At 40.6% G+C, this 27,576-nt stretch overlaps 1 protein-coding gene across 8 annotated transcripts in view; it reads left to right on the top strand.

Annotated features, from left to right (window-relative positions):
• The window catches only part of ASPH (aspartate beta-hydroxylase), a 169,155-nt gene that overhangs the window by 61,055 nt on the left and 80,524 nt on the right, over window positions 1-27,576 (top strand). For all 8 annotated transcript variants that reach the window (XM_027561051.1, XM_027561050.1, XM_027561047.1 and 5 more), the window contains one exon: window positions 12,007-12,048. In XM_027561051.1, the coding sequence (XP_027416852.1) occupies window positions 12,007-12,048 (42 nt within the window). The remainder of the gene's footprint in view (window positions 1-12,006; window positions 12,049-27,576) is intronic.

Raw genomic sequence — 27,576 nt, 5'->3', positions numbered from 1 at the left:
TGACAGACCTGCTCCAGAAGTTGTCACTTGTCATTTGGTGTCATAAAAATTTGAGTGATGCACTGCACGCTATAAGTTTGTCCTTTACCAAGGAGGATGTGAGGCGGAGAGTTAGCAGTAGTTACTTGTAATGATTGTACTGGGTTTGCTTATTTCCTGATATTTTCTTAGTCTTACTTTATGTTGCATCATTTAATTATTCAATCTTATGAAGGAATAATATTCATGAATTAGTTGCTGTTTTGTACAGTAAGGTGACTGCTTTTGCAGTAGTGTTGAATGACATATGTGATGCAGAAACTGTGGCAACAATTGTTGTGGGGCCTGTTACCTTACTACCTTTTAATCTTTAAAATTCTTTAATCCGTGGAAAACTCAGATTGAGGCTCTCTGCACAATGCTGGATATCAGTTCACTTTTTCCTGGCCCTCAGAATCCAATTGATGATTACTATGCTTTCTCTGATCTTTCTAAGACTAGGTTACGCAGTCCTAGAATAGCAAATTAAATTTCAAAACAATATTGATGGGACATAATAATCCCATGGGGCAGGAATTGTCTTGATTTACTATTGTATCCGGCTTCCCCCCAGGGGATAGAGAGTGCTGACTTTGGTTAAGCATCATGTGTGTCATGCACTTCTTGACACACACATGAATTAACTCCCTTAGTATTGTCAGTGGCCCCAGAGGTGAAATGCTCATATCTGCATTTTACAGATGAGAAAACTGAGGCATAGCAAGGCAGAGGAACCTGCCTGAAATCACAGAGCTGATAAATGCTAGAACTGAGTTTGATTCTTGTGTTCTGGCTCCAAGAGTTCACACTCTCAGCTTCTGTGCTCTAGAGGATTTCATAGAAATGAAGACCCAAGAACAGATGAGTTATGAGAGCTGGTTTGATGTGATAGAGATAGTGTATCCTTAGGCATCTTTCAGAGAAGGCACTGGCACCCCACTCCAGTACTCTTGCCTGGAAAATCCCATGGATGGAGGAGCCTGGTAGGCTGCAGTCCATGGGGTTGCAAAGAGTCAGACACGACTGAGCGGCTTCACTTTCACTTTTCACTTTCATGCATTGGAGAAAGAAATGGCAACCCACTCCAGTGTTCTTGCCTGGAAAATCCAATCCCAGGGATGGGGGAGCCTGGTGGGCTGCCATCTGTGGGGTTACACAGAGTCGGACACGACTGACGCGACTTAGCAGTAGGCATGTTTGTCTTAGTATGCATTAGCCTTTCACTTAAGACTCAGAAATGTTGAAGATTAATTATGATTCATTGTGGAAAAGTAAGCTGTCCAATAGCTTAAATTTTTCCATCTTTTGTTTATATTGATAAATCCATAAGTGCTTTGCTGGCATCCTTTTGGAAAGGAAGTAAAAAGTCAATCTGAAAAATTGATCATGCTCATGTTAGAAGTCAGTCATTTTTAATATCACATTAAAAAAAATTGATTTTGGAACCTGTGCTCCCTTAGTGGGTTTTCACCTTGTCCTCAAAGTCATATTTTTACTTGATGTCACACAGCCTATTTCTAGCAATCTGATAGCATAACTATACATAGCGTGGGGACTTCCATGGTGGTCCAGTGCTTAAGACTTCACCTTCCAATGCAGAGGGTGTGGGTTTGTTACCTGGTTGGGGAGCTAAGATCTCACATACATCAGAGCCAAAAAACAAGAATATAAAACAAAAACAATATTGTAACAGAATTCAATAAAGACTTTTAAAATGATCCACATAAAGAAAAAAATAAAAAAAAAAACTATACATAGCACAAATTGAATGACTTAAGAACAAATCAGTTAGGAAGTTCACCAGCATAATACTCCCTGCCTTACAATACTTTAAGACCATTTGACTAATTTGTTCCTTTAACAATTTTTCTGTCATGCCATGGAAAAGACCATGATGCTGGAAAAGCTGGAGGGCAGAAGGTGAAGGGGGCAACAGGATGAGATGGTTGGTTGGCATCACTGACTCAATGGACATGAGTTTGAGCAAATTCTGGGAGATGGTGAAGGACAGGGAAGCCTGGCGTGCTGCAGTCCATGGGGCCACAATGAGTCAGACACAGCTGCATAACTGAACAACAATGCCGGGAAAAATGTTTATCTTACGTTTTGTGATGATAATTGTGCTATCTGAAATGAAGATGTGTGAACATCAATGTTTCTGGCTGAATCTGCTGCTCTTTTCTCTCTGAAGATGGAGATGACATTTGTAACTCATCCACATTTGAATATTCTCTCAGGGGGGCTGATTTCACTGTTGCCTCTGTCCAGAGCTGTTACTCATGCCCACCTTGTCATCAAGCATTTTCTAATTGGATCAATAAGACCCACAACCAGCTTTAGGCTGGCAGCTCTAAAGGTCTTAGCTTATGGTAATAAGAACCTAATATGCATATTATTGTTAGTGATTTGATCTTTCATTTATTCAAGAAATATATATTAAATAGCTCCTATGGTACAGGCTCAGGCCTTCCAGGTGACTCAGTGGGTAAAGAATCCATCTGCCTGAGACACAGAAGACTTAGGTTCAATCTCCTGGTTGGGAAGATCCCCTGGAGGAGGGCACAGCAACCCACTCCAGTATTCTTGCCTGGAGAATCCCCATGGACAGCGGAGTCTGGCAGGCTACAGTCCATAGGGTCACAAAAGAGTCGGACATGACTGAAGCACACACACCTGCATGCATGCTACAGCTCTGCCCCAGACACACAGTGAAGAATGCAATCTCTGTCTGGTATCGATTCACAGACCTGTGGATGTGCCGCTGAGGACAGCAGCCAATATAGCATTAACCTCTCAGAGTGATACCCAGGCCAGCACCCAGAGGAGGGGGAACCAACCCAACTGTGGGGGCCAGGGGAGCAGAGCAGGAGGTCATGCTGGAGCTGAGCCTGGAGGAGCTGCTCAAAGTGAAGGAGCCAGCATGTGGAGGGGAGAGGGCACAAGTGCTTGAGACACAAGGACCAAGTCGGTGTGCCATGTACCGGCTAAGAAGACACAGTGGACAGGCAGGCAGCATTTCTCAGAGTGTCCCATAAATGATGTTTAAGAATTTGAATGTGGGCTTAGGGCTTCCCTGGTGGCTCAGACAGTAAAGAATCTGCCTGCAATACAGGAGGCCCGAGTTCAATCCCTGGGTGGGGAAGATCCCCTGGAGAAGGGAATGACTACCCACTCCAGTATTCTTGCCTGGAGAAGTCCATGGATAGAGGAGCCTGGCGGGCTACAGTCCGTGGGGTTGCAAAGAGTCGGACATGACTGAGCAACTTTCACTAAAAATGCAAGAAAGTTGCTGAAAAACTTCAAGCTTAGGCGTTGCATGATCCGATCCATATTTGAACAGAGCAGTCCCACAGGGAGGTGGAGACCAGTCAGGGGACAGATATGTTCATCTAAGCACAAGTGGTGGGATCTGGGAATCGTGGCAGAGGTGCAGAGCAGGATGGATTCAAGGACCTTGGGGGTGCAGGTGATTGGTGGGAGACGGGCTGGTTAACGGGAAAAGTCTAGCTTGATTCCTTTGCTTCTGGCTTGAATGGATGAATGATGGAACTTTAGTGGAGATAAGGAAGGTGGGAGGAATGGAGAGGTGCAGAGATGACTGGCCTCTGGAGGTGCTGGGTTTGCAACTTGGGCAACTACTACTTCTGGGGGGAAACCTGATTCAGATACTTCGGGGCATAGATTTGAGTCTTTCAAAATCGTGATTAAGCTTTTAGTTTATTTGCCTTTTTATCAGTGCTCATGTACTTTAAACAAGTTCCCATAGTCTCCAGGATTTTTGATTGCACAGGTTATAGAAATGCATATTCCTAACAGTCCAGCTAATGTTTAAACTCTAAGAGAACTCTTTTTTAAACTCTTTCTGGTGCGGTGTAATTTATACACAGGGAAGTACTCACCTGTTGATGATATAGTTTGATGAACTTGTACATGTCATATATTCTTACACCCATAACACAGAGTTCTTCCAGCCCCTGGAAAATCTTTCCCTCTTCTGCCCTCAGTAATGACCCCACCAAAGATGACTACTGTTCTGATTTTGTCATCATAGATGGATTTGTCTGCCTTTGAATTTGATTAAACAGAACCACAAGTCAACACATGCAAATATATATACACTTTTTTGGTGACTGCTTTCCATTGCTCACCATCATGGCTGTTTCATCCACATTGCTATGAAGAGTCATTGGTCTTATTATTATTATTGACTGTAAATGTATTCCATTTAAAAATTCTATCCTACATTGATGGCTGTAGTGAATGTTTCTAGTTTTGGTCTATTATGAAGAAATTTGCCATGAACATTCTTACACATTATACATGTCTTTTGGTGGAAAGATTCATTTCTTTTGGATATATAAAAGTATACCTATAATTTCCGGTTGCTTCTCATTAGCACCAAATAATTCTGCTTATGTAAAATTTTCTGGTTATACATACATGCACATATGTAGATAAATAGATAGGGAAGGAAGGAGGGAGAGAAGGAAGGCCTATAATACAGTTTTAGAAATCACATCAAAATTTGGTTGGGTCTTCATGTGCACAATCTCCTTTCTAACTTTAATTGTAACATAGATCATAACATAACATAGCTATAATAGTAAAATAAATTTGATACTAAAGTTTGGAATAAGAAAATGTTTGTTGAAAGTAGGAATGAATTTTACTTCTTTTAAAATAGTATATACATTTTTATCAACCATTTATATCATCCATAACATGAAAAATTGATATAAGATTATAAGTAATGCATTTTAACTACAGCTTACAGTATCTTGTTGCTCCTTGAAAAATCCTCCCTATATTCGTGTTTCAAATACAATACTAGATTTTTCCCCCTCTGTTGCATTTCTTTTTAATACAGTGAAAACATTAATGGGAGAAAGAAATTGAATGTATTTCTCAAAAGACTGACATTCTTAAATTCAACTGTAATTCTCAGATGCTTGAAAGAACCTCAGGTTTTTATCAGCTTTGCAAGTAACCCTCCCAAGAACTACTCTAAGTAGTGAGTCATTCTTACCCAGTTGCCATTAAAAACAACAATACAAACGAAAATAGAACATTTACTTTCCATTGGTGGTTTTTTATAAGTAGAGTAAAAATGAAGCAGTTTCGCAATCTGTGTCTAGTTGGTCCTTTAATTTAGATTTCCCCTTATTTTTGCAGATACTTAAAGCTTCAGAAAGACTGCCCCTACTACCTACCACAAGAGGACCAGCTTAACCATACGCTCCAAAAGATGGCTGGGATAGATCTTGTGAAGTAATTTCTGAGCAGACCAAGATCTTTGGGAATGAACACTAAAGATGTTTTGAATGAACCATAGTCCACTGGCATTTTAGTGTTTTTCTTTTTTTTTTTTTAAGAAACAAAAATCACACGTATTGTTACATTCCTGCATGTCCTTTTCTGATAGCCTTAGTGGGTCCACTGGATTTTTCTTTTCCCTTTTGTGATGCAGCTTTTAGTCTTACCTGCATATATGTGTTTTTCAGACAGTAATTAATAACCATTGATGAGATAGCAGCACTTGTCATGGCGGGATTTTAATATATCTTATCAGTAATTAACACTATGTCAGCTGACTTGTGTACACTGCATGAAACATGAATTAAAGCCACTAAGAGTGCCTTGTCTTAGGGCTCTGAAAAACACTGATGGGATCATCATTAGCTGTGAAGATTTGAGTTGTATATATCTGCACTGATACCTTTATTAAAAAAATTGCTATATTCGAGTATTCAGGGTAAAACTCAGCATTTGAGATTCCTGCAGCTTTTAGCTTGTTAATTAGAAAAAATTTAATATTTCAAAAAAAGTTTAAATTATCGTGGGTAATTTATTTTTCAGAAAAAAAGGGGGGACATTAAAATACTTGTTAGAATGTAGAGGAAAGGAACAGCCTGTTATATCATGCAAAAACGCTTTTCAGCACATTGGGGTGATTGTAGAATAGCTATAATCCTCTTGGTATTTGTTTAAATCTTAGAAAATAACAGTTAGTGGTGCCTCATGTAAAAGTTGTTCTTCCTTTGGCTGGTAAAGTAACATGTACAACACTGATTCCTGCTCTGTGTATCAAGGAGACATTGCCTCTGGCTGAATGAAGCAGGGTTTGTGAAAAGTGCTCAGAAACCAGAAGTTCCCTGTGCTTTCACAGCTTTTGAGGCTTTTCCTTTTCACACTGGAGACTTTCTTCTGTTTTTAATGTGGCTAGTGTGTGGCTCAGAAATGGCTGCTGTGATGAAAATGCTCATTTGTTAGGAAAAAGAGGTAGCTACATTCTCATTTTGAAAGGACCATGAGCTATTTAAAAAAAAAACCTAAGATGTGGTTTTATTTACATGTCAGGGGAGCTCTTGATCATGTTCACATTGTTTTAAGATAAAGCGATTTTTTTTTTCCTGCTTTTAGGGTTAAAATCAAAGAAATTTTATATTTTTATCATTAGAGGTCACTATAGTGTAGTAAGGTATGCTGAACCGTAGTGTTAGTGAAGCCCAAAGTAATACATAGTAAAAGAGCAATAATTTTCTGAAGCTGTGATCTGGGTAATACAGAGTTGCTACTCAAAAATCTAATAAAGCTCTTACTTCGTATTGTAAATTATAGAACACTACTTTTTAATAAAGCCATATTTTTTTAGAGAAACAGGAGTGACATAGAATTGATAAATGCATAAGATAAATTTCGCTGGATTTTTGTATATAATCATCTCTAGAACTCTGAACACTGAGAATTCATTATGCTGTGGTCATATTCAGATACTTTCTAATTCCAAATATCTTGATGGATGAGCCTTGTCTTTACAAATATATGCCAAGCTGGGAAACATCAATGGATTTTCTAGAAATAATGTAAACATCTTCTGTTTAATGTTATTTGAGTGCAATAAAATACAGAAGAATTCTTCTCTGTATTGTCATTATTTTAGAGTATATATTTTTTTGTTTTGTTCCATAACAACATCAGTTCATTTTATACTTTCTAATATTTCAGGGTATTCTAGCACTTTTGGTGACTAAAATCATGAAGGAGTACATTCAACCTCTTTCTTTACTTATTTCTAGTAGGTAGTGTTTATTTCGTTTAATATTCACTACGATGCTACAATCTGAGGGGCAGAATTCGGATGAAATAGTCCCTGCATCATGCTGTGTTGGTTTTTGTCCTGCACCTAGAAGTTCTGATAAGTCCCTGGCGAGGTCACTCATTCACCTGCACACTCTGGTCCTCTGTGACTATCACTTGGTGAGGATTAGCCTTCAGCCTGTTTGAGAGAACCTAGGAGTTTGAGTGACTGGAAGGGTAGCAAAAGGTACCGAAGATTCTCTTCTGATCTTCATTCTCTGGGCAGTCAAGGAGAATGAGACACAAAGGGACGAAGCTTCTGGGATTCTAGAAAGTGTTGTTTTTTCCTCCAAGGCCCTCAGAAGAAACAGAAAAATCCTTTATGGTTAAGCAGGCCCGTTTTGCTGCACTGGCGATGCTAAGTGCTGAGTTAGGGAGTCGGGGCTCCAGGCACCTGGGTGTTATTACTGTGCTTACAGATGAAGAGACTGAGGGTCAGAGAGGCTGCAAGGCCTGCCAGTCAAGGTCATTCACAGCCTAGAGTCCAGAGTCTACAGGTGGGCACCTAGTGGAAGGTGGAAACAATTAGGAGGCGACCAAGAGCAAGCAGAGAGAGGGCAGTCAGGTAATGGAGGAGTAAGAATCCAGGTGATGTCGTGATAGGATCTGACTGGGGAAGTGCTAGTGGAGAGAGGACAGGGGCCTTGTGACTTAGGACCTGGTCAGGGAGAGGCAGAGCCCCATGGCTGGGTCTTGGAGCAGGGAGAATAGATGCCAGTGTGACTAGGAGCTCAGGACACACAGACCTGGGTGGAGACTAGCTGTGCCCACAAGAATTGGCCGGTAGGCAAATTAGCACAGTAGCTGGAATGATAGGGTTCAAAATAACTGAATATACAAAAATGATTTTTTCTTAATGGTTGTATGACAGTTTTTAAAAGATGAAGATCCTGTTCTCTTTAGTAAGGTTTTCTTTAATAAAATAATGTTGAAAGAGTTAGCACCATTAGAAAACGTGTAGTTTATGTTTCTTTGGGGCTGTGTATTAAGACTTAAATCTGAGTTACTGGTAAGCTTGTACTTCTGTCATTTTCTGGGTTGGACTAAGCGTAGAGTATGGACCACCCACTATTGGAATATGCAAAGTGTGCTATTGTAGAGTGTGGCCTTCTGAATAGTTCTTAACTGTTCTGCAACTCTTGGCAATATTCCGTAGCCTCTCTAAGCCATTTTTCTTATCTATGGAATTAAAACTACTTTTCAGAGTTAAATGGGATAATCTTCATTAAGTGTTGAGAGCAATGCCTGGCATCTAGTTAAGTGTTATCAATCATTTTCCTTTTTGGCACGCTGAGGGCCATTTGAATTTTCCCTGGGAAGCCCCAGGTACAGAATGTTGCTGCTGCTACTGCTAAGTCACTTCAGTCGTGTCCGACTCTGTGACCCCATAGACAGCAGCCCACCAGGCTCCCCCGTCCCTGGGATTCTCCAGGCAAGAACACTGGAGTGGGTTGCCATTTCCTTCTCCAATGCATGAAAGTGAAAAGTGAAAGTGAAGTCGCTCGGTCGTGTCCGACCCTCAGCGACCCCATGGACTGCAGCCCACCAGGCTCCTCCATCCATGGGATTTTCCAGGCAAGAGTACTGGAGTGGGTTGCCATTGCCTTCTCCAATGCATGAAAGTGAAAAGTGAAAGTGAAGTCGCTCGGTCGTGTCCGACCCTCAGCGACCCCATGGACTGCAGCCCACCAGGCTCCTCCATCCATGGGATTTTCCAGGCAAGAGTACTGGAGTGGGGTGCCATTGCCTTCTCCGGTACAAAGACTAAAGAATAGCAAAGTCATACTGTATTATATTGTGCAGAATGCTAGTGAGGTAAGCTGAAGCTCTTTGAGAACTTTACCTAAGTTAAATTTAAGCACTGAAAACCCCAGAGGTGAAAATCCCCTACTCTGTGTATTTTCCACACCCAAGCTCCTGGCTCAGATCTCAACTTGCTGAAGCAGTGGTATTAGAAGGGGACAGAACCTAGGGCTTTTGCCCTGGGATTGGAACATCTGGGCTAGGCCTTCTTAGTTCACCTCTTGTCATCCTAGGTAACTGCAGACAGGAGGAAAAAAGATGATGACCCTGGTTCCAGGGCGCACACCTGGCCAGGGGCCTCCCACACCTTTTTAAATGGTGATCAGTTCTGAACTTCCCCAGTGGTCCAGTGGTTAAGACTTTGCCTTCCAATGAAGGGGTATTTGTTCAATATCTGGTCAGGGCGCTGAGGTCCCACATGCTTCTTAGCCAAAAAGCCAAATAAAACAAAAGCAATATTGTAACAATTTCAATAAAGACTTTAAAAATGGTCCATGTCAAAAAACAAACAAACAAACCTAAAAAAAGATGACCAATTCAATCCACTCTTCCTTCCTTGGTTTCCCTGGGGGCGGGAAGATTTGTGGACAGCTCTAAAATCTTCATGACCAGCACCCACTAGTTTTCTGTAGTCAACTGAGAAACTTGCATTTTATGCTTGATTTGTCTAAATTACACTAGCCATATGCCAGGTAACAGATTATTGGAGGGGTGGACACTCCCAGCCTTCCTGCACACATTGCTGGTGCCACAGAAAGAGATATCCTTGGAAATTGAGATTTTTTGATACTTCTCTTCTATCTTGTATCCCTGATACCTACAAGAGTTGTTCAGTCACATCTGACTCTGCAACCCCATGGACTGTAGCCTGTCAAGCTTCCCTGTCCTTCACTATCTCCCGGAGTTTACTCAAACTCAAGAGTACATCCTACTAAATGATGCACTGCCTAACCTTATGATGGTGGTGATTTTGTCACTAAGTCGTGTCTGACTCTTTCAACCCTATGGGCTGTAGCCCACCAGGCTCCTCTGTCCATGGGATTTCCTGGGCAAGAATACTGGAGTGGGTTGCCATTTCCTTCCCCAGGGGATCTTCCAGACCCTGGTTCTTCCAGACCCCTGATCTTCCAGACCAGGGGATCTGGGCAAGAATACTGGAGTGGGTTGCCCTTTCCTTCCCCAGGGGATCTTCCAGACCCAGGGATCAAACCCCGGTCTCCTGCATTGAAGGCAGATTCTTTACTGAGCCACCAGGGAAGCCCTTTATGACAAGGGTACAGTTAATAAGGTCAGAAATTCTAGAATGTTCAACAGAGATTAGCACTGACCAGGAAATGTGTGGCAGCCAACATTTTTTTTTAAGATATTTTTGATGTGGACCATTTTTTAAAAGCCTTTATTGAATTTGTTGCAGTATTGATTCTGTTTAGTGTATTTTATGGTTTTTTGGCTGTGAGGCATGTGGGATCTTAGCCTGCCCACCAAGGATCAAACCCGCACTTCCTACACTGGTAGGTGAAGCCTTGACCACTGGATCACTAGCCAACTTTTTAAAACCCTCCCTTTGCAAAGTCAAGACCTGTACTTCTTTTTCCCTTTCAACAAAATTAGAGACTGGCATGGGGAAAAGAATGTCTATTTTGGAGTCAAATACACCACTGACCTTGATTACTTAGACCCCTACCTTGTCAAGCTTCAGCCTCCTCCTCTGCATGAAGAAGGAGCTCAGAACTACTGCAGAGGGTTGTTTAGTTGCTCAGTCCTATCTGACACTTTTGTGACCCCACAGACTGTAGCCCGCCAGGCTCCTCTGTCCATGGGATTTCCTGGGCAAGAATACTGGAGTGGGTTGCCATTTCTTTGCCCATCTGCAGAGGATGTTAGGAGGCAAAAGATATGTCTTGTGCTTGGCACCAAGCCTGGCACACTTTGGGTCGGTTTGCTTCCTCTCCTCTGGGGGTCTCAAAGGAGAAACACGTGATTGATACAAAGTCCTCTCCTTGCATCAGGAGCCTTGGATTTACCTCTTGCCTCCAAAAATTGAAATGTTTTCTATGAATGAATATGGGAAACTAGGGATCAAGAAATTGAATGATGTTGCCTGCACCCCTGAACCCAACCTGCACAGTACCCACACTCTCTCACGTCTACTTTGGGGAAAGAATGGAATCTAATTTTTTTCATCAGACTACTAAACTCTGCCCCATCCCCACTGCAACTCAACCGTACACATGTGTACCTAGAAATTCTCAAAGACTAGGTAAATACCTACGGGGACTGAAATTGACTGGTCTACCTCTAACTGTGCTGTGTCACACCTGGGCTCAGTGTGGGCACCCCTGTGGGTCACCTGTGGATATAGGAAGTCCTTGAGGAGTCAGGTTAGTGTTCTCAGTAGGATGGCATGCTACAGTTCTTTAAAGCACACAGTCCCTGTTATAAAGCAGTGTAGGCTTTAAGAGACAATAAAGCTATTGAATCAGCTTTGAGTGAGTCTTCTCTGTACTCAGTTTGTACCCACAGAGGCACTTATTATTGGTGGAGATGGCCCCCATCACCCCTTATGTAGACCAGGAACACAGCCTGGCACCCAAAACCTGCTTACTGCTTGGTGATTTTTATAAGTAATTCAAATTCTTAATATTTTATAATAAATTACATACGTAAAGAATTTAAGATTTAGGAAAATTGAATTGTTAGCCCAGAATTTTTTAAATTGAAGTATAATTAATTTATAATATTGCGTTAGTTTCAGTGATGTATCTCTTATCAGTGACTCTATCACTTATCACAAAGTGATAGAGTCATATGTATATACTCAGTCATATATATATAATTCTTTTCTATTGTACATTATTACAAGATACTGAATATAGTTCCCTGTGCTATACAGTAGGTCCTTATTGTTTGTCTATTTTATATATAATAGTGTGTATCTCTTAATCCCAGAAATATTATGAATTGAACTCATTTGAAGATAGTCCTATAATTTGAGACTTTGAATTGTGACTCTCACAATATTTATTTTGTTTTGTCTTTACCTTTCAGAAACAAATAAGAAAGCAGATGAGCCAGGAAAAAAAGGAAAAGGTGAGATTGTTAAAATCAACAGCCTTTCAAATACACATAAGGAGAAGTTATACTATCCGTGAATAATGTGATCTTATTTTCTACACTAGTCAAAATAAATTGCCAGTGTGTTTATTATTTCAGTGGTTTTATCAACAGACATTAACGTTCTACATAAACATTAAGAGCTAAAGCTCTGGAAAGACATTAGCATCTAATGCTAGTTTTGCTGTTCATTCTATATACATCTTGAGAATTACCCAACCTCTGTGCTTCAGTTTCTTCTTCTGTAATATAGGAATCATAAGAACAGTACCAACTTCCAGAAACCATGAGACTGTTGTTCCCACAATAGTAATTAAGTGAAAATATATGTAAAGTGCTTAAAGCAGAGTCTAGCACAGGGAAAGCACAAAGGAAATGTTAATTATTACTGTCACCTTTGTTGACAGCTGTTCTAAGTACAAAGATTATTCGAATATATTCTTTTTTCACGGGACTTTGAACTGTTTGAAAGAAAGTCATGCAAATGTTTACATCTGTAAAGAAAATATCATCTCTGCCTTCCAAGAGCTTATTATAGAGGCACTCTAATAAATTTAAGGAACCAGTAGAATTTTAATTCAAAGTTCACAAAGGTTGCTAAACATAGAGTGAGGAGCTATTTTTTAAAGTTAAATTTATAAACATTATATGGATGGTCACAGAGTAGCAGTTATATTTTTAGTATCATTTGGTAAAATCATCAATGATTAAACATTATTGGAGTTTCAGAAATGGCTTTAACTCTTAGTGATAAAAGCAGTGTTTACATTTAAAAGATACAGTTCACGTAAGAGCCAAGATCTTACTTACTCAGTAGGTAAACAGTACTTGACTGTATGAAGTTGCTGGCTTTTGGCCATTATTTCATAGCCCTTAGGCATTTATTTTGCCTGGATAATCCCAGGGATGGGGGAGCCTGGTGGACTGCTGTCTGTGGAATCGCACAGAGTCGGACATGACTGAAGCGACTTAGCAGCAGCAGCAGGCATTTATTTAGCTCGTGCATTTTTTTCTGACTGTTTTTAATTTTTTATTAAAGTAATATACAGATCTAAATTTTAAATTAAAATATAGTTTATTTACAATGTGTTCATTTCTGCTGCACAGCAAAGTAATTCAATTATACATACATATACATTGCTTTTTTAAAAAATATTTTTTTCCATTATGGTGTATCATAGGTTATTGAATATAGTTCTTTGTGCTACACAGTTAGTACCTTATTGTTTATCCATTCTATTTATAAAAACTTACATCTACTAACCACAGCGTCTCACTCCATCCCTTCCCCACCCCACGTCCCCTTGGCAACCGCAAGTCTGTTCTCTGTGGCCGTGAGTCTGTTTCTGTTCCATAGATAGTTTCGTTTGTGTCATATTTTAAATTCCACATATGAGTGATATCAAATGTTATTTGATAACAACATTTTCAACAATAAATTTAAGAAGCCAGTAGCATTTTAATTCAGCGTTCACAAAGGTTGCTAAACGTAGAGTGGGGAGTACAAAGATTATTCAAACATGTTCTTTTTTCACTTTTACATTTCTTTACAGATGTAAATATTTGCATGTCTTTCTTTCTAACAATCCAGAGTCCTGTGAAAAAGGCTGGATAGTACTCAATTGTATACATGCACCACATCTTCTTTATCCATTTATCTGTCAATGGACATTTCCCCCTACGCGTTTCTAAATAATGTCTGAATTCTGCAGTTTTCTCCTCTATGTTGGAAACTGTTGGCTGCCTTTTCTATGTAGATGACTGGGCTTCTATTCACACAAGCTCTCCACACTGCCTTACCTCCCAATCTTGTACTATGTCCATGACTTACTTACTCTGTCTACTGTTTGCTGTTGCCCAGCCTCCTTAGGTAGTTGCCCCTGTTTCCCTGACCATCCTGCATTGAAGGTCCTAAAATCAGTCCTCAGAGCATTTCTCCATCTACACACACTCCCTTGATGATTCCACCGGATCTCGCGGCTTTAAATGTCTTTATGCCAAAGGCAACTGCTTTAACTGTAGCCCAGGTCCCTACCTTAACTCTCAACAAGTATGTCCACCTGTCTACCTGATGGAGACCTGATGGCTACCTGATGCCGTTGGTGGATATCTAATAATCGCATCAAACTTAGTAAGTGTAAAATGGAACTCCTGACCTTCCCCTGAAAACACACTGCTCCTACAAATCTCTCTTTCCTGCCTCCCTGTCATTCCATCAGCAAACCCTATCCATTCTGTCTTCTGAGCTTCTTCCTGCCACCTTCTCTCTCTACCATCTCTTGCCTGATGACTCCACTTACCTCCTAACTGATCTTCCTTTGTCTCTATCCTCTTTCTCAATTCAGTAGCCACGGTGACCCTTTTAAACATTCTTTGCATGCTAAGTCGCTTCAGTCGTGTCCAACTCTTTGCGACCTTATAGACTGTAGCCCACCAGGTTCCCCTGTCCATGGGATTCTTCAGTCAAGAATACTGGAGTGAGTTGCCATTCCCTTCTCCCGGGGATCTTCCCAACCCAGGCATGGAAGCCACATCTCTTAAGTCTCCTGCATTGGGTAGAGGGTTCTTTACCACTAGCGCCACCTGGGAAGCCCTTAAACTTTCTTTCAGAATTTTATTTATCTTTTGTTTATTTATTTTTGCATGCACTGGGTCTTTGTTGCTGTCTTGGGCTTTCTCTAGTTGCAATGAGCAGGGGCTACTCTCCAGTTGTGGTATGTGGGCTTCTCACTGCAGTGGCTTTTCTTGTTCAGAACATAGGCTCTGGGGCTGGGTTCAGTAGTTGCGGCGTGTAGGCTTAGTTGCTCTGAGACATGTGGAATCTTCCCAGAGCAGGGATTGAACCCCTGTGCCTGCATTGGCAGGTGGATTCTTAACCACTGGACACGAAGGAAGTCCACGGTGACCCTTTTAAAACCTAAGTGGTACCCTGTTGCTCAGATGCCTCCACCATCTTCACATCTTGCTCAGAGTAAAAACAAAGTCATCTGTGATGGTTTACAGGCCTCGCATATCGGGGTCTCACTCTCAGAAGGTCTCTGGGGTTAGTGACGTGCTCAAGGCAACTGTGGCTAAGTGCGCTCTGAATAGCAAACAGTCTGCAAAGGTCCTGAGGCAGCAGGGAAGGACCTGAGAAACCAGAGCCCACGAACAAAGCCAGAGCGTGTGCTGTGCAGTTGGAGGGGAAGTCAGGGGCCAGACCATGGCGGAGTCAAGCTGCCTTTGTTCATGCAGTGGGCCTCCACACCCAGCCCATGCAGGTGTCTGTGCAGGTCAGAGACTTTCCAGTTCACACACCGACTGGTTTGCTTCCAGGAAGTACACCCTGGCACTTTCTGACAAAGGTAGAGACGGGAGGGTGAGTGCTGGGTGTGGCTTACTGCAGATATAAACAGGTGCAAGCCCTGCTCCAGATGCTATGCTTAGCATTTCTCACTCTCCAGGGCTGCATTTCCTTCCTTCTGCACTGTACTTCCCTCTAGTACCCTCTGCACCGCTTTCTCCTCCCGGGATTCTGAGCCCTTAGGCAGCTTTCCAGTGGCGTGGGAGGTGGGCTCCCTGGCTATTTCTTCATAGAACTTGTGGAGAGAATCTGCAACAACTTCACCTGATTGGCTCTTCTACTCTCCATCATGTAGAGCTGGCCTTATATCCACACCAACTGAAGGAGGTTGGCAATTGAAGTCTTTTATTGATTGTGACATACAGGGAGAATCTTAGGATTAAGAGATGTAATGAGTCAGTGTTGCCCCAAATTCACTAAAAATCCTGTTTGAGCAAATTGTCAGGTTTGGAAATTCCATCTTTTTTTTTTTTTTTAACCCACATTCATGAGAAAAAGCAGAAGTATTAGCCGCTCAGTTGTGCCCAGCTATTTGTGATGCCACGGACTATAGCCCACCAGGCTACCCTCTGTGAAATTCTCCAGGCAAGAATACTGGAGTGGGTTGCCATTCCCTTCTCCAGGGGATCTTCCCAACTCAGGGATCGAACCTTGGTCTCCTGTGTCTCCTGTATTACAGGCAAATTCTTTACCATCTGACCCACCAGGGAAACCCATAGGATGCTGTTAACTGGTATGGCAGAGGGAGAGGGAAATATTCCATTTCTGGGATACACAGTGAAAAAATGGAATGTTTTAATAGCCAGCTTTTAATTTCACAATAATAGAAATGGAGATTTTTAAAAAACAGTAATTGTAAATTTGTCTCAGGATGAATTATTAGGCTAAGTTTCTATTGAGTTATCACTCTCAAATTCTTTATCAGAGATCTACAGATGAGAGGGGGAAGATGTTATTTTTCCTTACAATTAATAGTCACATAATTCTTTTCTTTTAGAGAAGCATGTTTAGTTTATTTTGATAGAGTCATAAATTTGGACTAGGGCTAATTCTAAAACAGGCCCTCTTTGGAGATACCAGCTTCTTATATTGAATATTATTTATATCTGTTTAACCTAAAATTGCTGTATCAGTTTTTCCCCACTGGATGTCATCTTTTCCCACACATTCTATATTCCACACCCACAGAATAGAACTGTGAGCTGAAATGTAATGCAGTGCAAAAATGCCTGATGAAATGTCCAATTCAAACAATTATTTTTATTCATTCATTTATTCAGTACATATTGAGTACCTACTATGTGCTAGGCCCTGTTTTAGGCACTGGGGCTAAAACATTCAATAAAAACAAAGTCCCAGTTCTCATAGTACTTACAGCATATTTTAGTGTATGTGTGTTGTGGGGAGAGATTTGTCATTTTCAAAAAAATAAAATAAATATGAAAAAGAATATAAAACAGGAAAAAGATATAGAGAATGACAGTGGTCGGGAGTGTTGCTCTGTTGATGGGCCTCTTGGACAGTGATGCTTGGAGATGTAAGATGCAAGGGCATGAGCTATGCAGCCATATGGGAGAAGTGAGTTCCAGGGGTGGAAAAGTATATTCATAGTTCCTCAGGGAGGTGTGATTAGGATGTGGGTAGACATGGTGAGTAGTGCTTAGATTCTGCCTATATTTTATGTAAGGTCTGTAGGATATGCTGATGGTTAGGATACGAGGCATGAGAGAAAGAGAGGAGTCAAAAATAATTCAAAGCTTCTTAAAAAACTGTGTTAACAAATTCATTGAATGAAAAAGTCTGCATCATGTTACTGATTTAGTACATATCAAGTGTCAGTTACTAGTTGAGGATTTGTGTGCCTTTAAAGAAATTTGAGGAACAACAGAACACTCATGCCTGCAAAAGGGGAATGTTTGTTTGCTTGTGTATGTATGTATGTGTGTGTGTGTGTGTGTTAGGTAAAACTGCATTTGGATCAGGGTCTTTTCCTGAAATTCTCCTTTGATTTAAACCAACATTTAATACCCAATTATATTATTCATTACAATCAAGGATGTGCTTAACCTGTATTTTGTGAACATCTTTAAGAATGCATTTAAGGATTTCCTGGGTACTATTTGTATTGTTTTAAAGAATAATAGTCAGTGCCCCAGCAAAACACTAGATGGCAGTAGAAAACAAGTCACATTTACACTAACAAATGACATTTTTTTTATGTAACTTAGAGAAAAGCCTGGGATGGCTATATTATTGCTGATAAATCAACTTGATGCAACCAGTACTTCATATCTATACTTCTGAGTTTTCTATGATCATAAAGAAAGTAGAGAACCGACAAGGGCAATAAACAAGTCTAATTAAGACGTTTTCTTGTTTTAAAATACATTTATCTCTACAAAGTTTTTCCTGGGGTTCTTACAACTGTATGTAACATATTTGAGCAAAAATGGAGAGTATCACCCAGGGATTAAACACTAGAGTCCTCAGGACAGCACATAAAGCATCTCGAGATCCAGCTCCTGTTCATGGCTTTCCTCTGTTCCAAATGCTCTTCCTTGCCTCCCTGCTTCACAACTACAAACTCATGTTCCTCAGAACTGAGCTTAGAGATGAGCTCTGCCAGAGCCTTCCCTGATTACACCCACATCACCTACCCCGGACCAGAAGATGTACTTCTCCTCTCTTTTCCCAAGAAAACCTGTGTTTCAGATTTTTAGCACATATTTTGAGTTTCCCTCTGAATTTTTAGACAAAACAACTTAAGAGTGGGAACCATGACCTCCCCCACCCTAGTGTTAGTCCAGTTCTTCAGAGAAAGAGAACCAATAGTGTGTGTGTGTGTGTGTGTGTGTGTGTGTAGAGGGAGAAACAGCCACAGAGATGTATTTTAAGGAATTGGCTCATGACATTATAGAGGCACCAGATCTGAAATCTGCAGGGAAGGCAGGCAAGCTAGAGACTCAGAAGAGAGATGCTGTTGCAACTTAACATCAAAGACATTCTAGAGGCAAAGTTCTTGTTGGAGGGGCTGGGGTCTTTTTCTTTAGGCCTTCAACTGATTGGATGAGATCCACCTACATTATGGAGAATAATCTTCTTTACTCAAAGTCTACTTATTGAAATGTTAGTCTCATCTGAAAAAAATACCTTCTCACCTGAAAAAATACCTTCACAGCAAGATCCAGACATATTTGACCAAATATCAGGGTACCATGCATGTGTTCATGCTAAGTCGCTTCAATTGTGTCCAACTCTGTGCAACCCTATGGACTGTAGCCCACCAGGCTGCTCTGTCCATGGGATTCTCCAAGCAAGAACACTAGAGTGGGATGCCATTTCCTCCTCCAGGAGATCTTCCCAACCCTGGGATTGAACCCATCTCTCTTAAGTCCTGCATTGGCAGGCGGGTTCTTTACCACTGGCACCACCTGGGAAACTCTCTAGGTATCATAGCCTGGTATATTTTATACCTAAAATTAACTATCACATCCCTCCAGTGGCAGTTAGCCATTACAAAGTAGGAACTGAAAAAATAATTGTAGTATGAAAAAATGTGGTTAATTCCATTTACTTTAAGTGCCTCTTCATCTGATAGTGATAATATGAGATGCAGATAGCCTAAATGGTGGGCAGGGGGGTTATAAATGGAAAATCCAAGTATGAGTGAACTTTAAATGTCTACAGTGTACTACATTTCAAGTTACTTTCACACAGGTTCTCATTTTAATCCTTATTAAAAAAAATCTTGTGAATTAAGTGTTTTATAGCCATTATTTCAAATAATTTTTTCTTCTTTCTCTCTCCACTACTTCTGGTATTCCAATTAATTGCATGTTGGACTGCATGATACATTCTTACAGGTTTTGAAAGTTTTTTGGGTCATTTTTTTTTTTTACAGGTTTTGGGTCATTTTTTTTTTTCATTTGGATTGTGTAATTTCTGTTGCTCTACTTTCAAGTTCAGTGATTCTTTTGCCATTTCAAATCTACTGTTGAGTCCACCTAGTAAAAATTTCATTCCAGCTACTATTTTTTTCAGTTTTAAATTTCCAATTGCTTCTTTTTTTTTTTTTTAAGTTTCCATTTCACTGTCAAGGTTTCATATCTGTTCAGTCATTAACACCTTGTTTTTCTGTAATTTTTTGTCATTTATAACCACTGGTTTGAAATGTTTTCTGATAAACCTGATGATCTGGGCACACACCAAGACAGTTGCTATTGACTACTTTTTTTTAAATCCTGATTACAAGTCAGGAGAGTCCTTATTCTTTGCTTGTCTAGTAATTTTTGGTCAAAAGCTGGATTGTGTATGTTGCTGTTGTTCAGTCGCTAAGTTGTGTTTGACTTTTTGACCCCATGGACTGCAGCCTGCTAGGCTTCCCTGTCCTTCACTATTTGCCAGAGTTTGCTAAAACTCATGTCCATTGAGTCGGTGATGCCATCCAACCATCTCAGCCTCTGTCACCCACTTCTCCTGCCTTCTCTCTTTCCCAGCATCAAGGTTTTTCCAGTGAGTCAGCTTTTTGCATCAGATGGCCAAAGTATTGGAGCTTCAGCTTCAGCATCAGTTCTTCCAATGAATATTCAAGATTGATTTCCTTTAGGATTGACTGATTGGATCTCCTTGCAGTTCAAGGGACTTTTAAGAGTCTTCTCCAACACCACAATTCAAAAGCATCAGGCAGACTGTGTATCAGTCAGTCAGTTCAGTCGCTCAGTCGTGTCTGACTCTTTGCGACCCCATGAATCGCAGCACGCCAGGCCTCACTGTCCATCACCAACTCCCGGAGTTTACCCAAACTCATGTCCATTAAGTATATGGTATAACTGAGAAATTTCATACCCAGTCTAATCATGAAAAACTTACTTATAAGTTTGCTTTGTACTCAGAACACATTTTTCCATAGAAGAAATTTTATGGTCTTCAGAGGTTTTGTACGCCAGTCCATAAAAACCTATTCAATTCCTAGTTTCCAGTTTTGCAAGTCTCATTGTAACTGTGTTTCTCTGGAAAAGGCATTTGTCATTCTTCCTCAAAATATTAGGAACACATTTGGTTTTACTTGTAAGTATTTTCCAGAACTCTTTTGATTACATGTGGGAATCTATACAAATTGGCTTAGACTGTGTATATATTATAGCAATTCTGGAATTGTTTTGCTTTTTCTGAAATTGTTGGTGTCTAATACACAGTACTAGTAAAAAGCCTCTTGATGAAAGTGAAAGAGAAGAGTGAAAAAGCTGGCTTAAAGCTCAACATCCAGAAAATTAAGATCATGGCATCTGGTCCCATCACTTCATGGGAAATATATGGGGAAACAGTGGAAACAGTGTCAGACTTTATTTTTCGGGGCTCCTAAATCACTGCAGATGTTGACTGCAGCCATGAAATTAAAAGACACTTACTCCCGGAAAGGAATGTTATGACCAACCTAGATAGCATATTGAAAAGCAGAGACATTACTTTGCCAACAAAGGTCCATCTAGTCAAGGCTATGGTTTTTCCAGTGGTCATGTATGGATGTGAGAGTTGAACTGTGAAGAAAGCTGAGCACCGAAGAATTGAAGCTTTTGAACTGTGGTGTTGGAGAAGACTCTTGAGAGTCCCTTGGACTGCAAGGAGATCCAACCAGTCCATTCTAAAGGAGATCAGTCCTGGGTATTCATTGGAAGGACTGATGCTAAAGCTGAAACCCCAGTACTTTGGCCACCTCATGCGAACAGTTGACTCATTGGAAAAGACTCTAATACTGGGAGGGATTGGGGGCCGAAGGAGAAGGGGACAACAGAGGATGAGATGGCTGGATGGCATCACCGACTTGATGGGCATGAGTTTGGGTGAACTCCGGGAATTGGTGATGGACAGGGAGGCCTGGAGTGCTGCGATTCATGGGGTCGAAAAGAATCAGACATGACTGAGTGACTGAACTGAACTGAGTACACAGTTAATTTTCCTGGGCTCAACCTGAAAAAAAATCTGCCTCCCTTGCAGCGAGAAGCCATTAGTGCCTCTGCTCAGGCTTTTTGGTTTCTAACTGCTGTTTTTCAGTCTAGCTCTCTGTTGGGTGGGGATAGAGGTACCCTGTGTGTGCATAATTTACTGATCTGCTGAAAATTTGGACAGAATTCATACTCAAATTTTGGGGCTTGCTTCTGGGATTTCACTTTGCATCTGGGATTCCCCATTGACGTCTCTGGTTGCTTTGGTAGCTCCATTTTCTCAAGTTATACCTCAAGCCAGTAGGGCATCTATTTTCTGCTACTCAAACTGTGTGTGTATTGAGAAATGCATTCAGGCAAAACACGACAAACTTATAGATTTCACCAGAAGCAGTTCCTTTTTTCTGAAGATTGATTTCTGCAGTCATTGTATGTAGGTCTTCTGCCTTTAGCTATTAGAGATGCTTTGGTTCAGTTCCTAAAGCCCTGTCTATTTTTCATTATTAATATCAACAGCATGAGGTGGTTAGAGAGCATCACAAACCCAATGGACATGAGTCTGAGCCAACTCCAGGCGACAGTGAAGGACGGGGAAACCTGGCGTTCTGCAGTCCGTGGGGTCACAAAGAGTCAGACACAACTTAGCGACTGAACAACAGCAACAACAAATCAACAGCATACTCAGAGATAGCATAGACTGGGGTTCGGTTCAGGCCGCATCTCTATGGCTTCGTAACTTTCCCTTAATGGAGAAGAGCAGAGTAGCAATCTTAAACCAACTCAGAGCAGAGCTTTGAAAAAGCAATCTCCCTCCCACCCTTGTTGCTGGGAAAAGAGGTTATGAGATAACTGCTGTTAAAGATTTATTATAGTTATTACATTCAACAGCTACAGTAGTTTTAGTGGTTCCTAAAATACACCAGCAGTTATTGTCTGATTACTTCTCCAGATAAGTTAATTATGGGAGATTTCTGACTCTTATACAAGTCTGATTTAGGGAGAAGTTTAATTACAGCAATTTCAGTGATTTCAATAAGCTCAGCATATATTACCAGTCTCAGCAAATGGAGTAAAGGTTTTTAGCTGTGTTGAAATACACATTTGCTTTGTTTTTATTTTTCATTTCATGATTTTTAACTATTGTAGTCGGGGTGATAATTGAGGCACCTGTTTCCATCAGACTGGCTCTTCAGTCAGATACACCACAGGACAATAATAGCCAATTCTATGTTATCATTGAAATTCCATTCTAATGTTTCCCATTGAGCACTCAATGTTTTACAATACTCATTTCTGTAATGATTATGACAACATGATCAGGGGAGGAAAATAAGTTTCTTAAGGAAATAACTCAGATATTGGTGTATTTTAAAATCATTAGGATCTAAATTTTGTTGTCATTGATGGGAAATGAGAGTCAGTCTTCAAATCAGAATAATCCACTTTTTTTTGTATTAACACATTGTCTATTTGTATACCAAAGCAAATTAAAGAGTGACATATAAGCCACATATGCCAAAGCTAGCTTTCAAAAAATGTGCTGTGAAAAGGTAGTGCTATTGTAGTTGAATACATTCATTTATTTAAACAACACTTCAAATTGGCAGGGTACATTCATTTGAAAAATGCATTACTGAAAATTATCTCAGTCTGATTACAGAGCTCTTCCCTATAGCATTTTTCATTCTCCTGATAGAATGGTAGATTGTCCTGACATTTACAGCAGTAATTCTGCCATATGTTTATGTTTTTCATTAAAAAATTGAATATGTGTTGACAATAGAGAATATTAGTAATAGTGAAAATAAATCTTGTTTCAGTTTGGGTGATTTGATTACATTCTGCTTGGGAAGCCAGTCTGTTTATCCCTAACACAATGTCAGTCATGTTTTTCTAGAATGTTGTTTCTACTTTCCCTCTGTCTACTTAGATCCTACAGTCTTTTGCCGTTATTGAGGCTGCACAGCAGTGGCTTAGAGCAGCATGGGAGTGGCTGGAGTCTAAGGTCAGGCAGACACTCAGGAAAATTAGGCACAAGCAGCAAGTTGTGACTAGGAGGCCAGATAGTAGGCAACAGGCAAATGTATCTTTGGAGGAGGAAATGGCAACCCACTCCACTGTTCTTGCCTGGGAAATCCCATGAACAGAGGAGCCTGGTGGCCTACAGTCCATAGGGTCTCAAAGAGTCTCACACGACTTAGCAACCGAATGACAACAACTGTTTTGTTTTTAGATTCAAGTAAGTGTCTGAATGTGGTTTTTGGAGGTTGAAGCCCATCGCGACATTACAGGAAATTGGCAGCTATGAGTATTTTTCAGCCTGCTTTGTTGTCCAGTCGCTAAGTCATGTCCAGCTCTTTTGCAACCGCATATACTGTAGCCCTCCAGGCTTCTCTATCCATGGGCTTTTCCAGGCAAGAATAATGGAGTGGGCTGCCATTTCCTTCTCCAGGGGGTCTTTCTGACTCAGGGGTCGAGCCTGCATCTCCTGCATTAGCAGGCGGATTCTTTACCTGGGAAGCCCAGTTCAGTCTGCATCTGCCTTTAAAGGAGTTACCATTTTGTTTCTTTCTTACCATGAACATTTCCCTTCTGTGTATTTAAATTTCTCTTACTAGTGTGAAGTCACTTCATCAGAACTAGAAAATTGTTGCACTTCAGCGAAAGGGGTCCTTTTCCAGAAGTTTTAGTCTCAGCTCTATCCATTCTTGTTGGCGTTAGATCATGAGCTTCTTATTTGTTCTTTGATCTTGAACAAGTCTCCTAGCTGCTTGGAGCTTTTCTTCCTCCGCATATAAAATACAGAGATAATCCTGCCTGCCCTCCTGCAGTTTGGGATAGGTCAGGTGACCATATTGCTTTGTCTCTGGTCTTGCTGCAGAGACAGGAGCAAGCACTGTCGTTACTTTCCCTCCTATTACTGTTTTGGCTTCCTTAGTGGCTCAGGTGGTAAAAAAATGTGCCTGCAATGCAGGAGACCTGGGTTCAATCCCTGGGTTGGGAAGATTCCTGGAGGAGGGTGTGGCAACCCAATCCGGTATTCTTGCCTGGAGCATCCCACGGACAGAGGGCCTGGTGGGCTGGAATCCATGGGGTCACAAAGAGTCAGACACGACTGAGTGACTAACACTTTCACTATTTTTTTTTTTAAAGGTATGCTAGGGACTTCCCTGGCAGTTCAGTGGTCAAGACTTCACCTTCCAATGCAGGAGGTGTCGGTTTGATCCCTGGGCAGTGAGCTAAGATCCCACATGCCTGGCAGTCAAAAAGCCAAAACATAAAAATAAAAACAATATTGTAACCAATTCAGCAAAGATCTTTTAAAAAATGGTACACATAAACCTATTTATAAAACAGAGTTACAGATGTAGAAAACAAACTTACGGTTACCAAGGTGGATTGGAGATAGGGGACTGATAAATTGGGAGATTGGAATTGATGTATACACACTATAATATATAAACAAATAACTAATAAGAAGCTACTGTATAGAACAGGGATCTCTACTTAATGCTCTGTAATAACCTATGTGGAAATAGAATTTTAGAAAGAGTGGATATGTGTGTATGCATTGTTGATTAACTATCGTATAGCAGAAATTAACACAATATTGTAAAGCAACTATACTCCAATTAGCTTTGCAATAATTGTTCATGAAAGTAAAAATGCTACCCTTCTTTGCATAGGCATTTATATTTTCAAATTCAATAAATTTACACATGTTGAAGTAAAAAAAAATAAATAAAAATGGTCTGTATAATAAAATATCTTTTAAATATAAATAAATAAATAAATTATTTGGGACCTGCAAATCCAGATGCTATTTGGTGTTGTTTAGTTGCTAAGTCTGGCTTCCCAGATGGCGCTAGTGATAAAGAACCCACCTGCCTGTGCAAGTAGATGTTAAGAGACACAGGTTCAATCCCTGGGTCAGGAAGATCCCCTGGAGGAGGGTCCGGCAATCCACTCCAGTATTCTTGCCTGGAGAATCCCATGGACCGAGGAGCCTGGCGGGCTACAATCCCTAGAGTTGCAAAGAGTCGGACATGACTGAAGCAACTTAGCATGCACACACGGAATTGCTAAGTCACATCCTTCTCATTTGTGACCCCACGGACTGTAGCCTACCAGGCTCCTCTGTCCATGGGTTTTCCCAGACAAGAATACTAGAGTGGGTTTCCATTTCCTGCTCCAGGGGGAATCTTCCTGACCCAGGGATCAAACCCACATCTCCTTCATTGGCAGGTGGATTCTTTGCCACTGAGCCACCTGGGAAGCCCCAAATGCTATTTAATACTGTTTATTTGTATATGTTCCTTTTCTAAGAGGCTCTTGATCAATCGGATAAACTTAATCCTCTCCACCTCCCAGTGTATTTAATGTCTTAAGTGCAATAGGAGAATACTGATTCTTCTGGGATGTTCCTCTAAAAAGCATTTATATGTAGAAAATGAACGTCTCCACACTGATTCAGGTGTGAGAATATTGAAGAGCTAGTTGAAGATTGCTACAGTGGCATCTCATTAAAAAGTAAGCTATGCTTTCCTTCTGCCTCGGGCCTTAAAGCTTTATTAACACTGCTTTGGAAAACAGCTAACTAAAAAAGCTAAATGCTTAGGGGATTTATTATAAACCTCCATCGTGCCATTAATTTCCATGTGTGCTTGAAATTGCTGGGGTAAAATAATGTATTCAGCAAGGCAGCAAATTCCTGCTTCTCCCATGTGTCCGCTTGATTGTGCTATTGGTAGCTCATTCTTTAATTAAACATGTCCAAAGATAGGATCAGCTAAAGTGTGTACTGTATAAATAGCTTGCATTCCCAGTGTGCAAGTTTAAAACCCTGGTAAAAAGAGTGCCATCTGTTAAAGCCCAAAACAGGGGGCTGTGCCATTGCATGAAAATAAACTTCACGTTATTCATAAAAAGAATCACAACATAGATCCTGTTTTTCATACTGACAGTGATCTGTGATATTTTAGAATGTCACCAGCCTCCTAAGTGACAGCGTGCTGAGTAGTGCATTCTGTTAAAAAGCACAACCATCTAGAAACAGTGAAATTAATAGATGCATTTTTATTCAAGTGAAGATAAATTTATCTGAATGTAAGTTTTACTGGTGAGAAGTTGCAGCTTTTTCTTTGATATTTGCAAATGTAATTATTTCTAAGAGTTTTATTTTCAAATCTTCTTTCCTCCTGAAATGTAACCACTTCATTTAGCCAAGAATTTAACTTTCTCCCTTAGTCCTATGACAGCTTCTACTCTGACTTTTACTATCACTTTCATTTCTCTCTTTTTTAAATCGAAGTATAGTTGATTTACAGTGCTGTTTTAGTTTCAAGATACTCCTATTAGAAGTAAAGCCATGCTACTTTTTGTTCCCAAAGTATTTTATAATCCTTGCTGCTGCTGCTGCTAAGTCGCTTCAGTCATGTCCAACTCTGTGCGACCCCATAAGCCGCAGCCCACCAGGCTCCCCCGTCCCTGGGATTCTCCAGGCAAGAACACTGGAGTGGGTTGCCATTTCCTTCTCCAATGCATGAAAGTGAAAAGTGAAAGTGAAGTTGCTCAGTAGTGTCTGACTCTTAGCGACCCCATGGACTGCAGCCTACCAGGCTCCTCTGTCCATGGGATTTTCCAGGCAAGAGTACTGGAGTGGGGTGCCATTGCCTTCTCCATTGCCTAATAATTTTCAACATTCTGTTCTAGTCATTAATTTACTATCCTTTGTTTTTATTTTCTGATGTCCATTATTTGAGGATAGATATTTGTCTTAGTCTTTTCAAGCCGCTGTAACAAAAATACCGTAAACCAGGTGAAAGTGTCTGACTCTTTGTGACCCCATGGACTATACAGTACATGGAATTCTGTACAGGCCAGAATACTAGAGTGGGTAGCCTCTCCTTTCTCCAGTGGATCTTCCCAACCTAGAAATCTAACCAGGGTCTCCTGCATTGCAGGCAGATTCTTTACCAGTAAGCTAAAACCAGGTAGTTTAACAGAAACTTATTTCTCATGGAGGCTGGGGAGTCTAAAATCAAAGCAGCTACAGATTTAGTATCTGGTAAGAAGTCTGGTTTGTAGATGGCACCTTCTTGCTGTGTCCTTACTAGATAGGGAAAAAACCCTGGAGTCTTTTACGAAGCTCTAACCCTACTCATGAATGGAGCTTTCACAACCCAGTTAGGAGGCCCCACCTCCTAACAGGATTACCTG

The sequence above is a fragment of the Bos indicus x Bos taurus genome, chromosome 14 (assembly GCF_003369695.1).
Source record: "Bos indicus x Bos taurus breed Angus x Brahman F1 hybrid chromosome 14, Bos_hybrid_MaternalHap_v2.0, whole genome shotgun sequence".
NCBI lineage: Eukaryota > Metazoa > Chordata > Mammalia > Artiodactyla > Bovidae > Bos > Bos indicus x Bos taurus.
The sequence above is the reverse complement of the archived record's forward strand: the minus strand, read 5'-3'. Positions and strand labels throughout refer to the sequence as shown.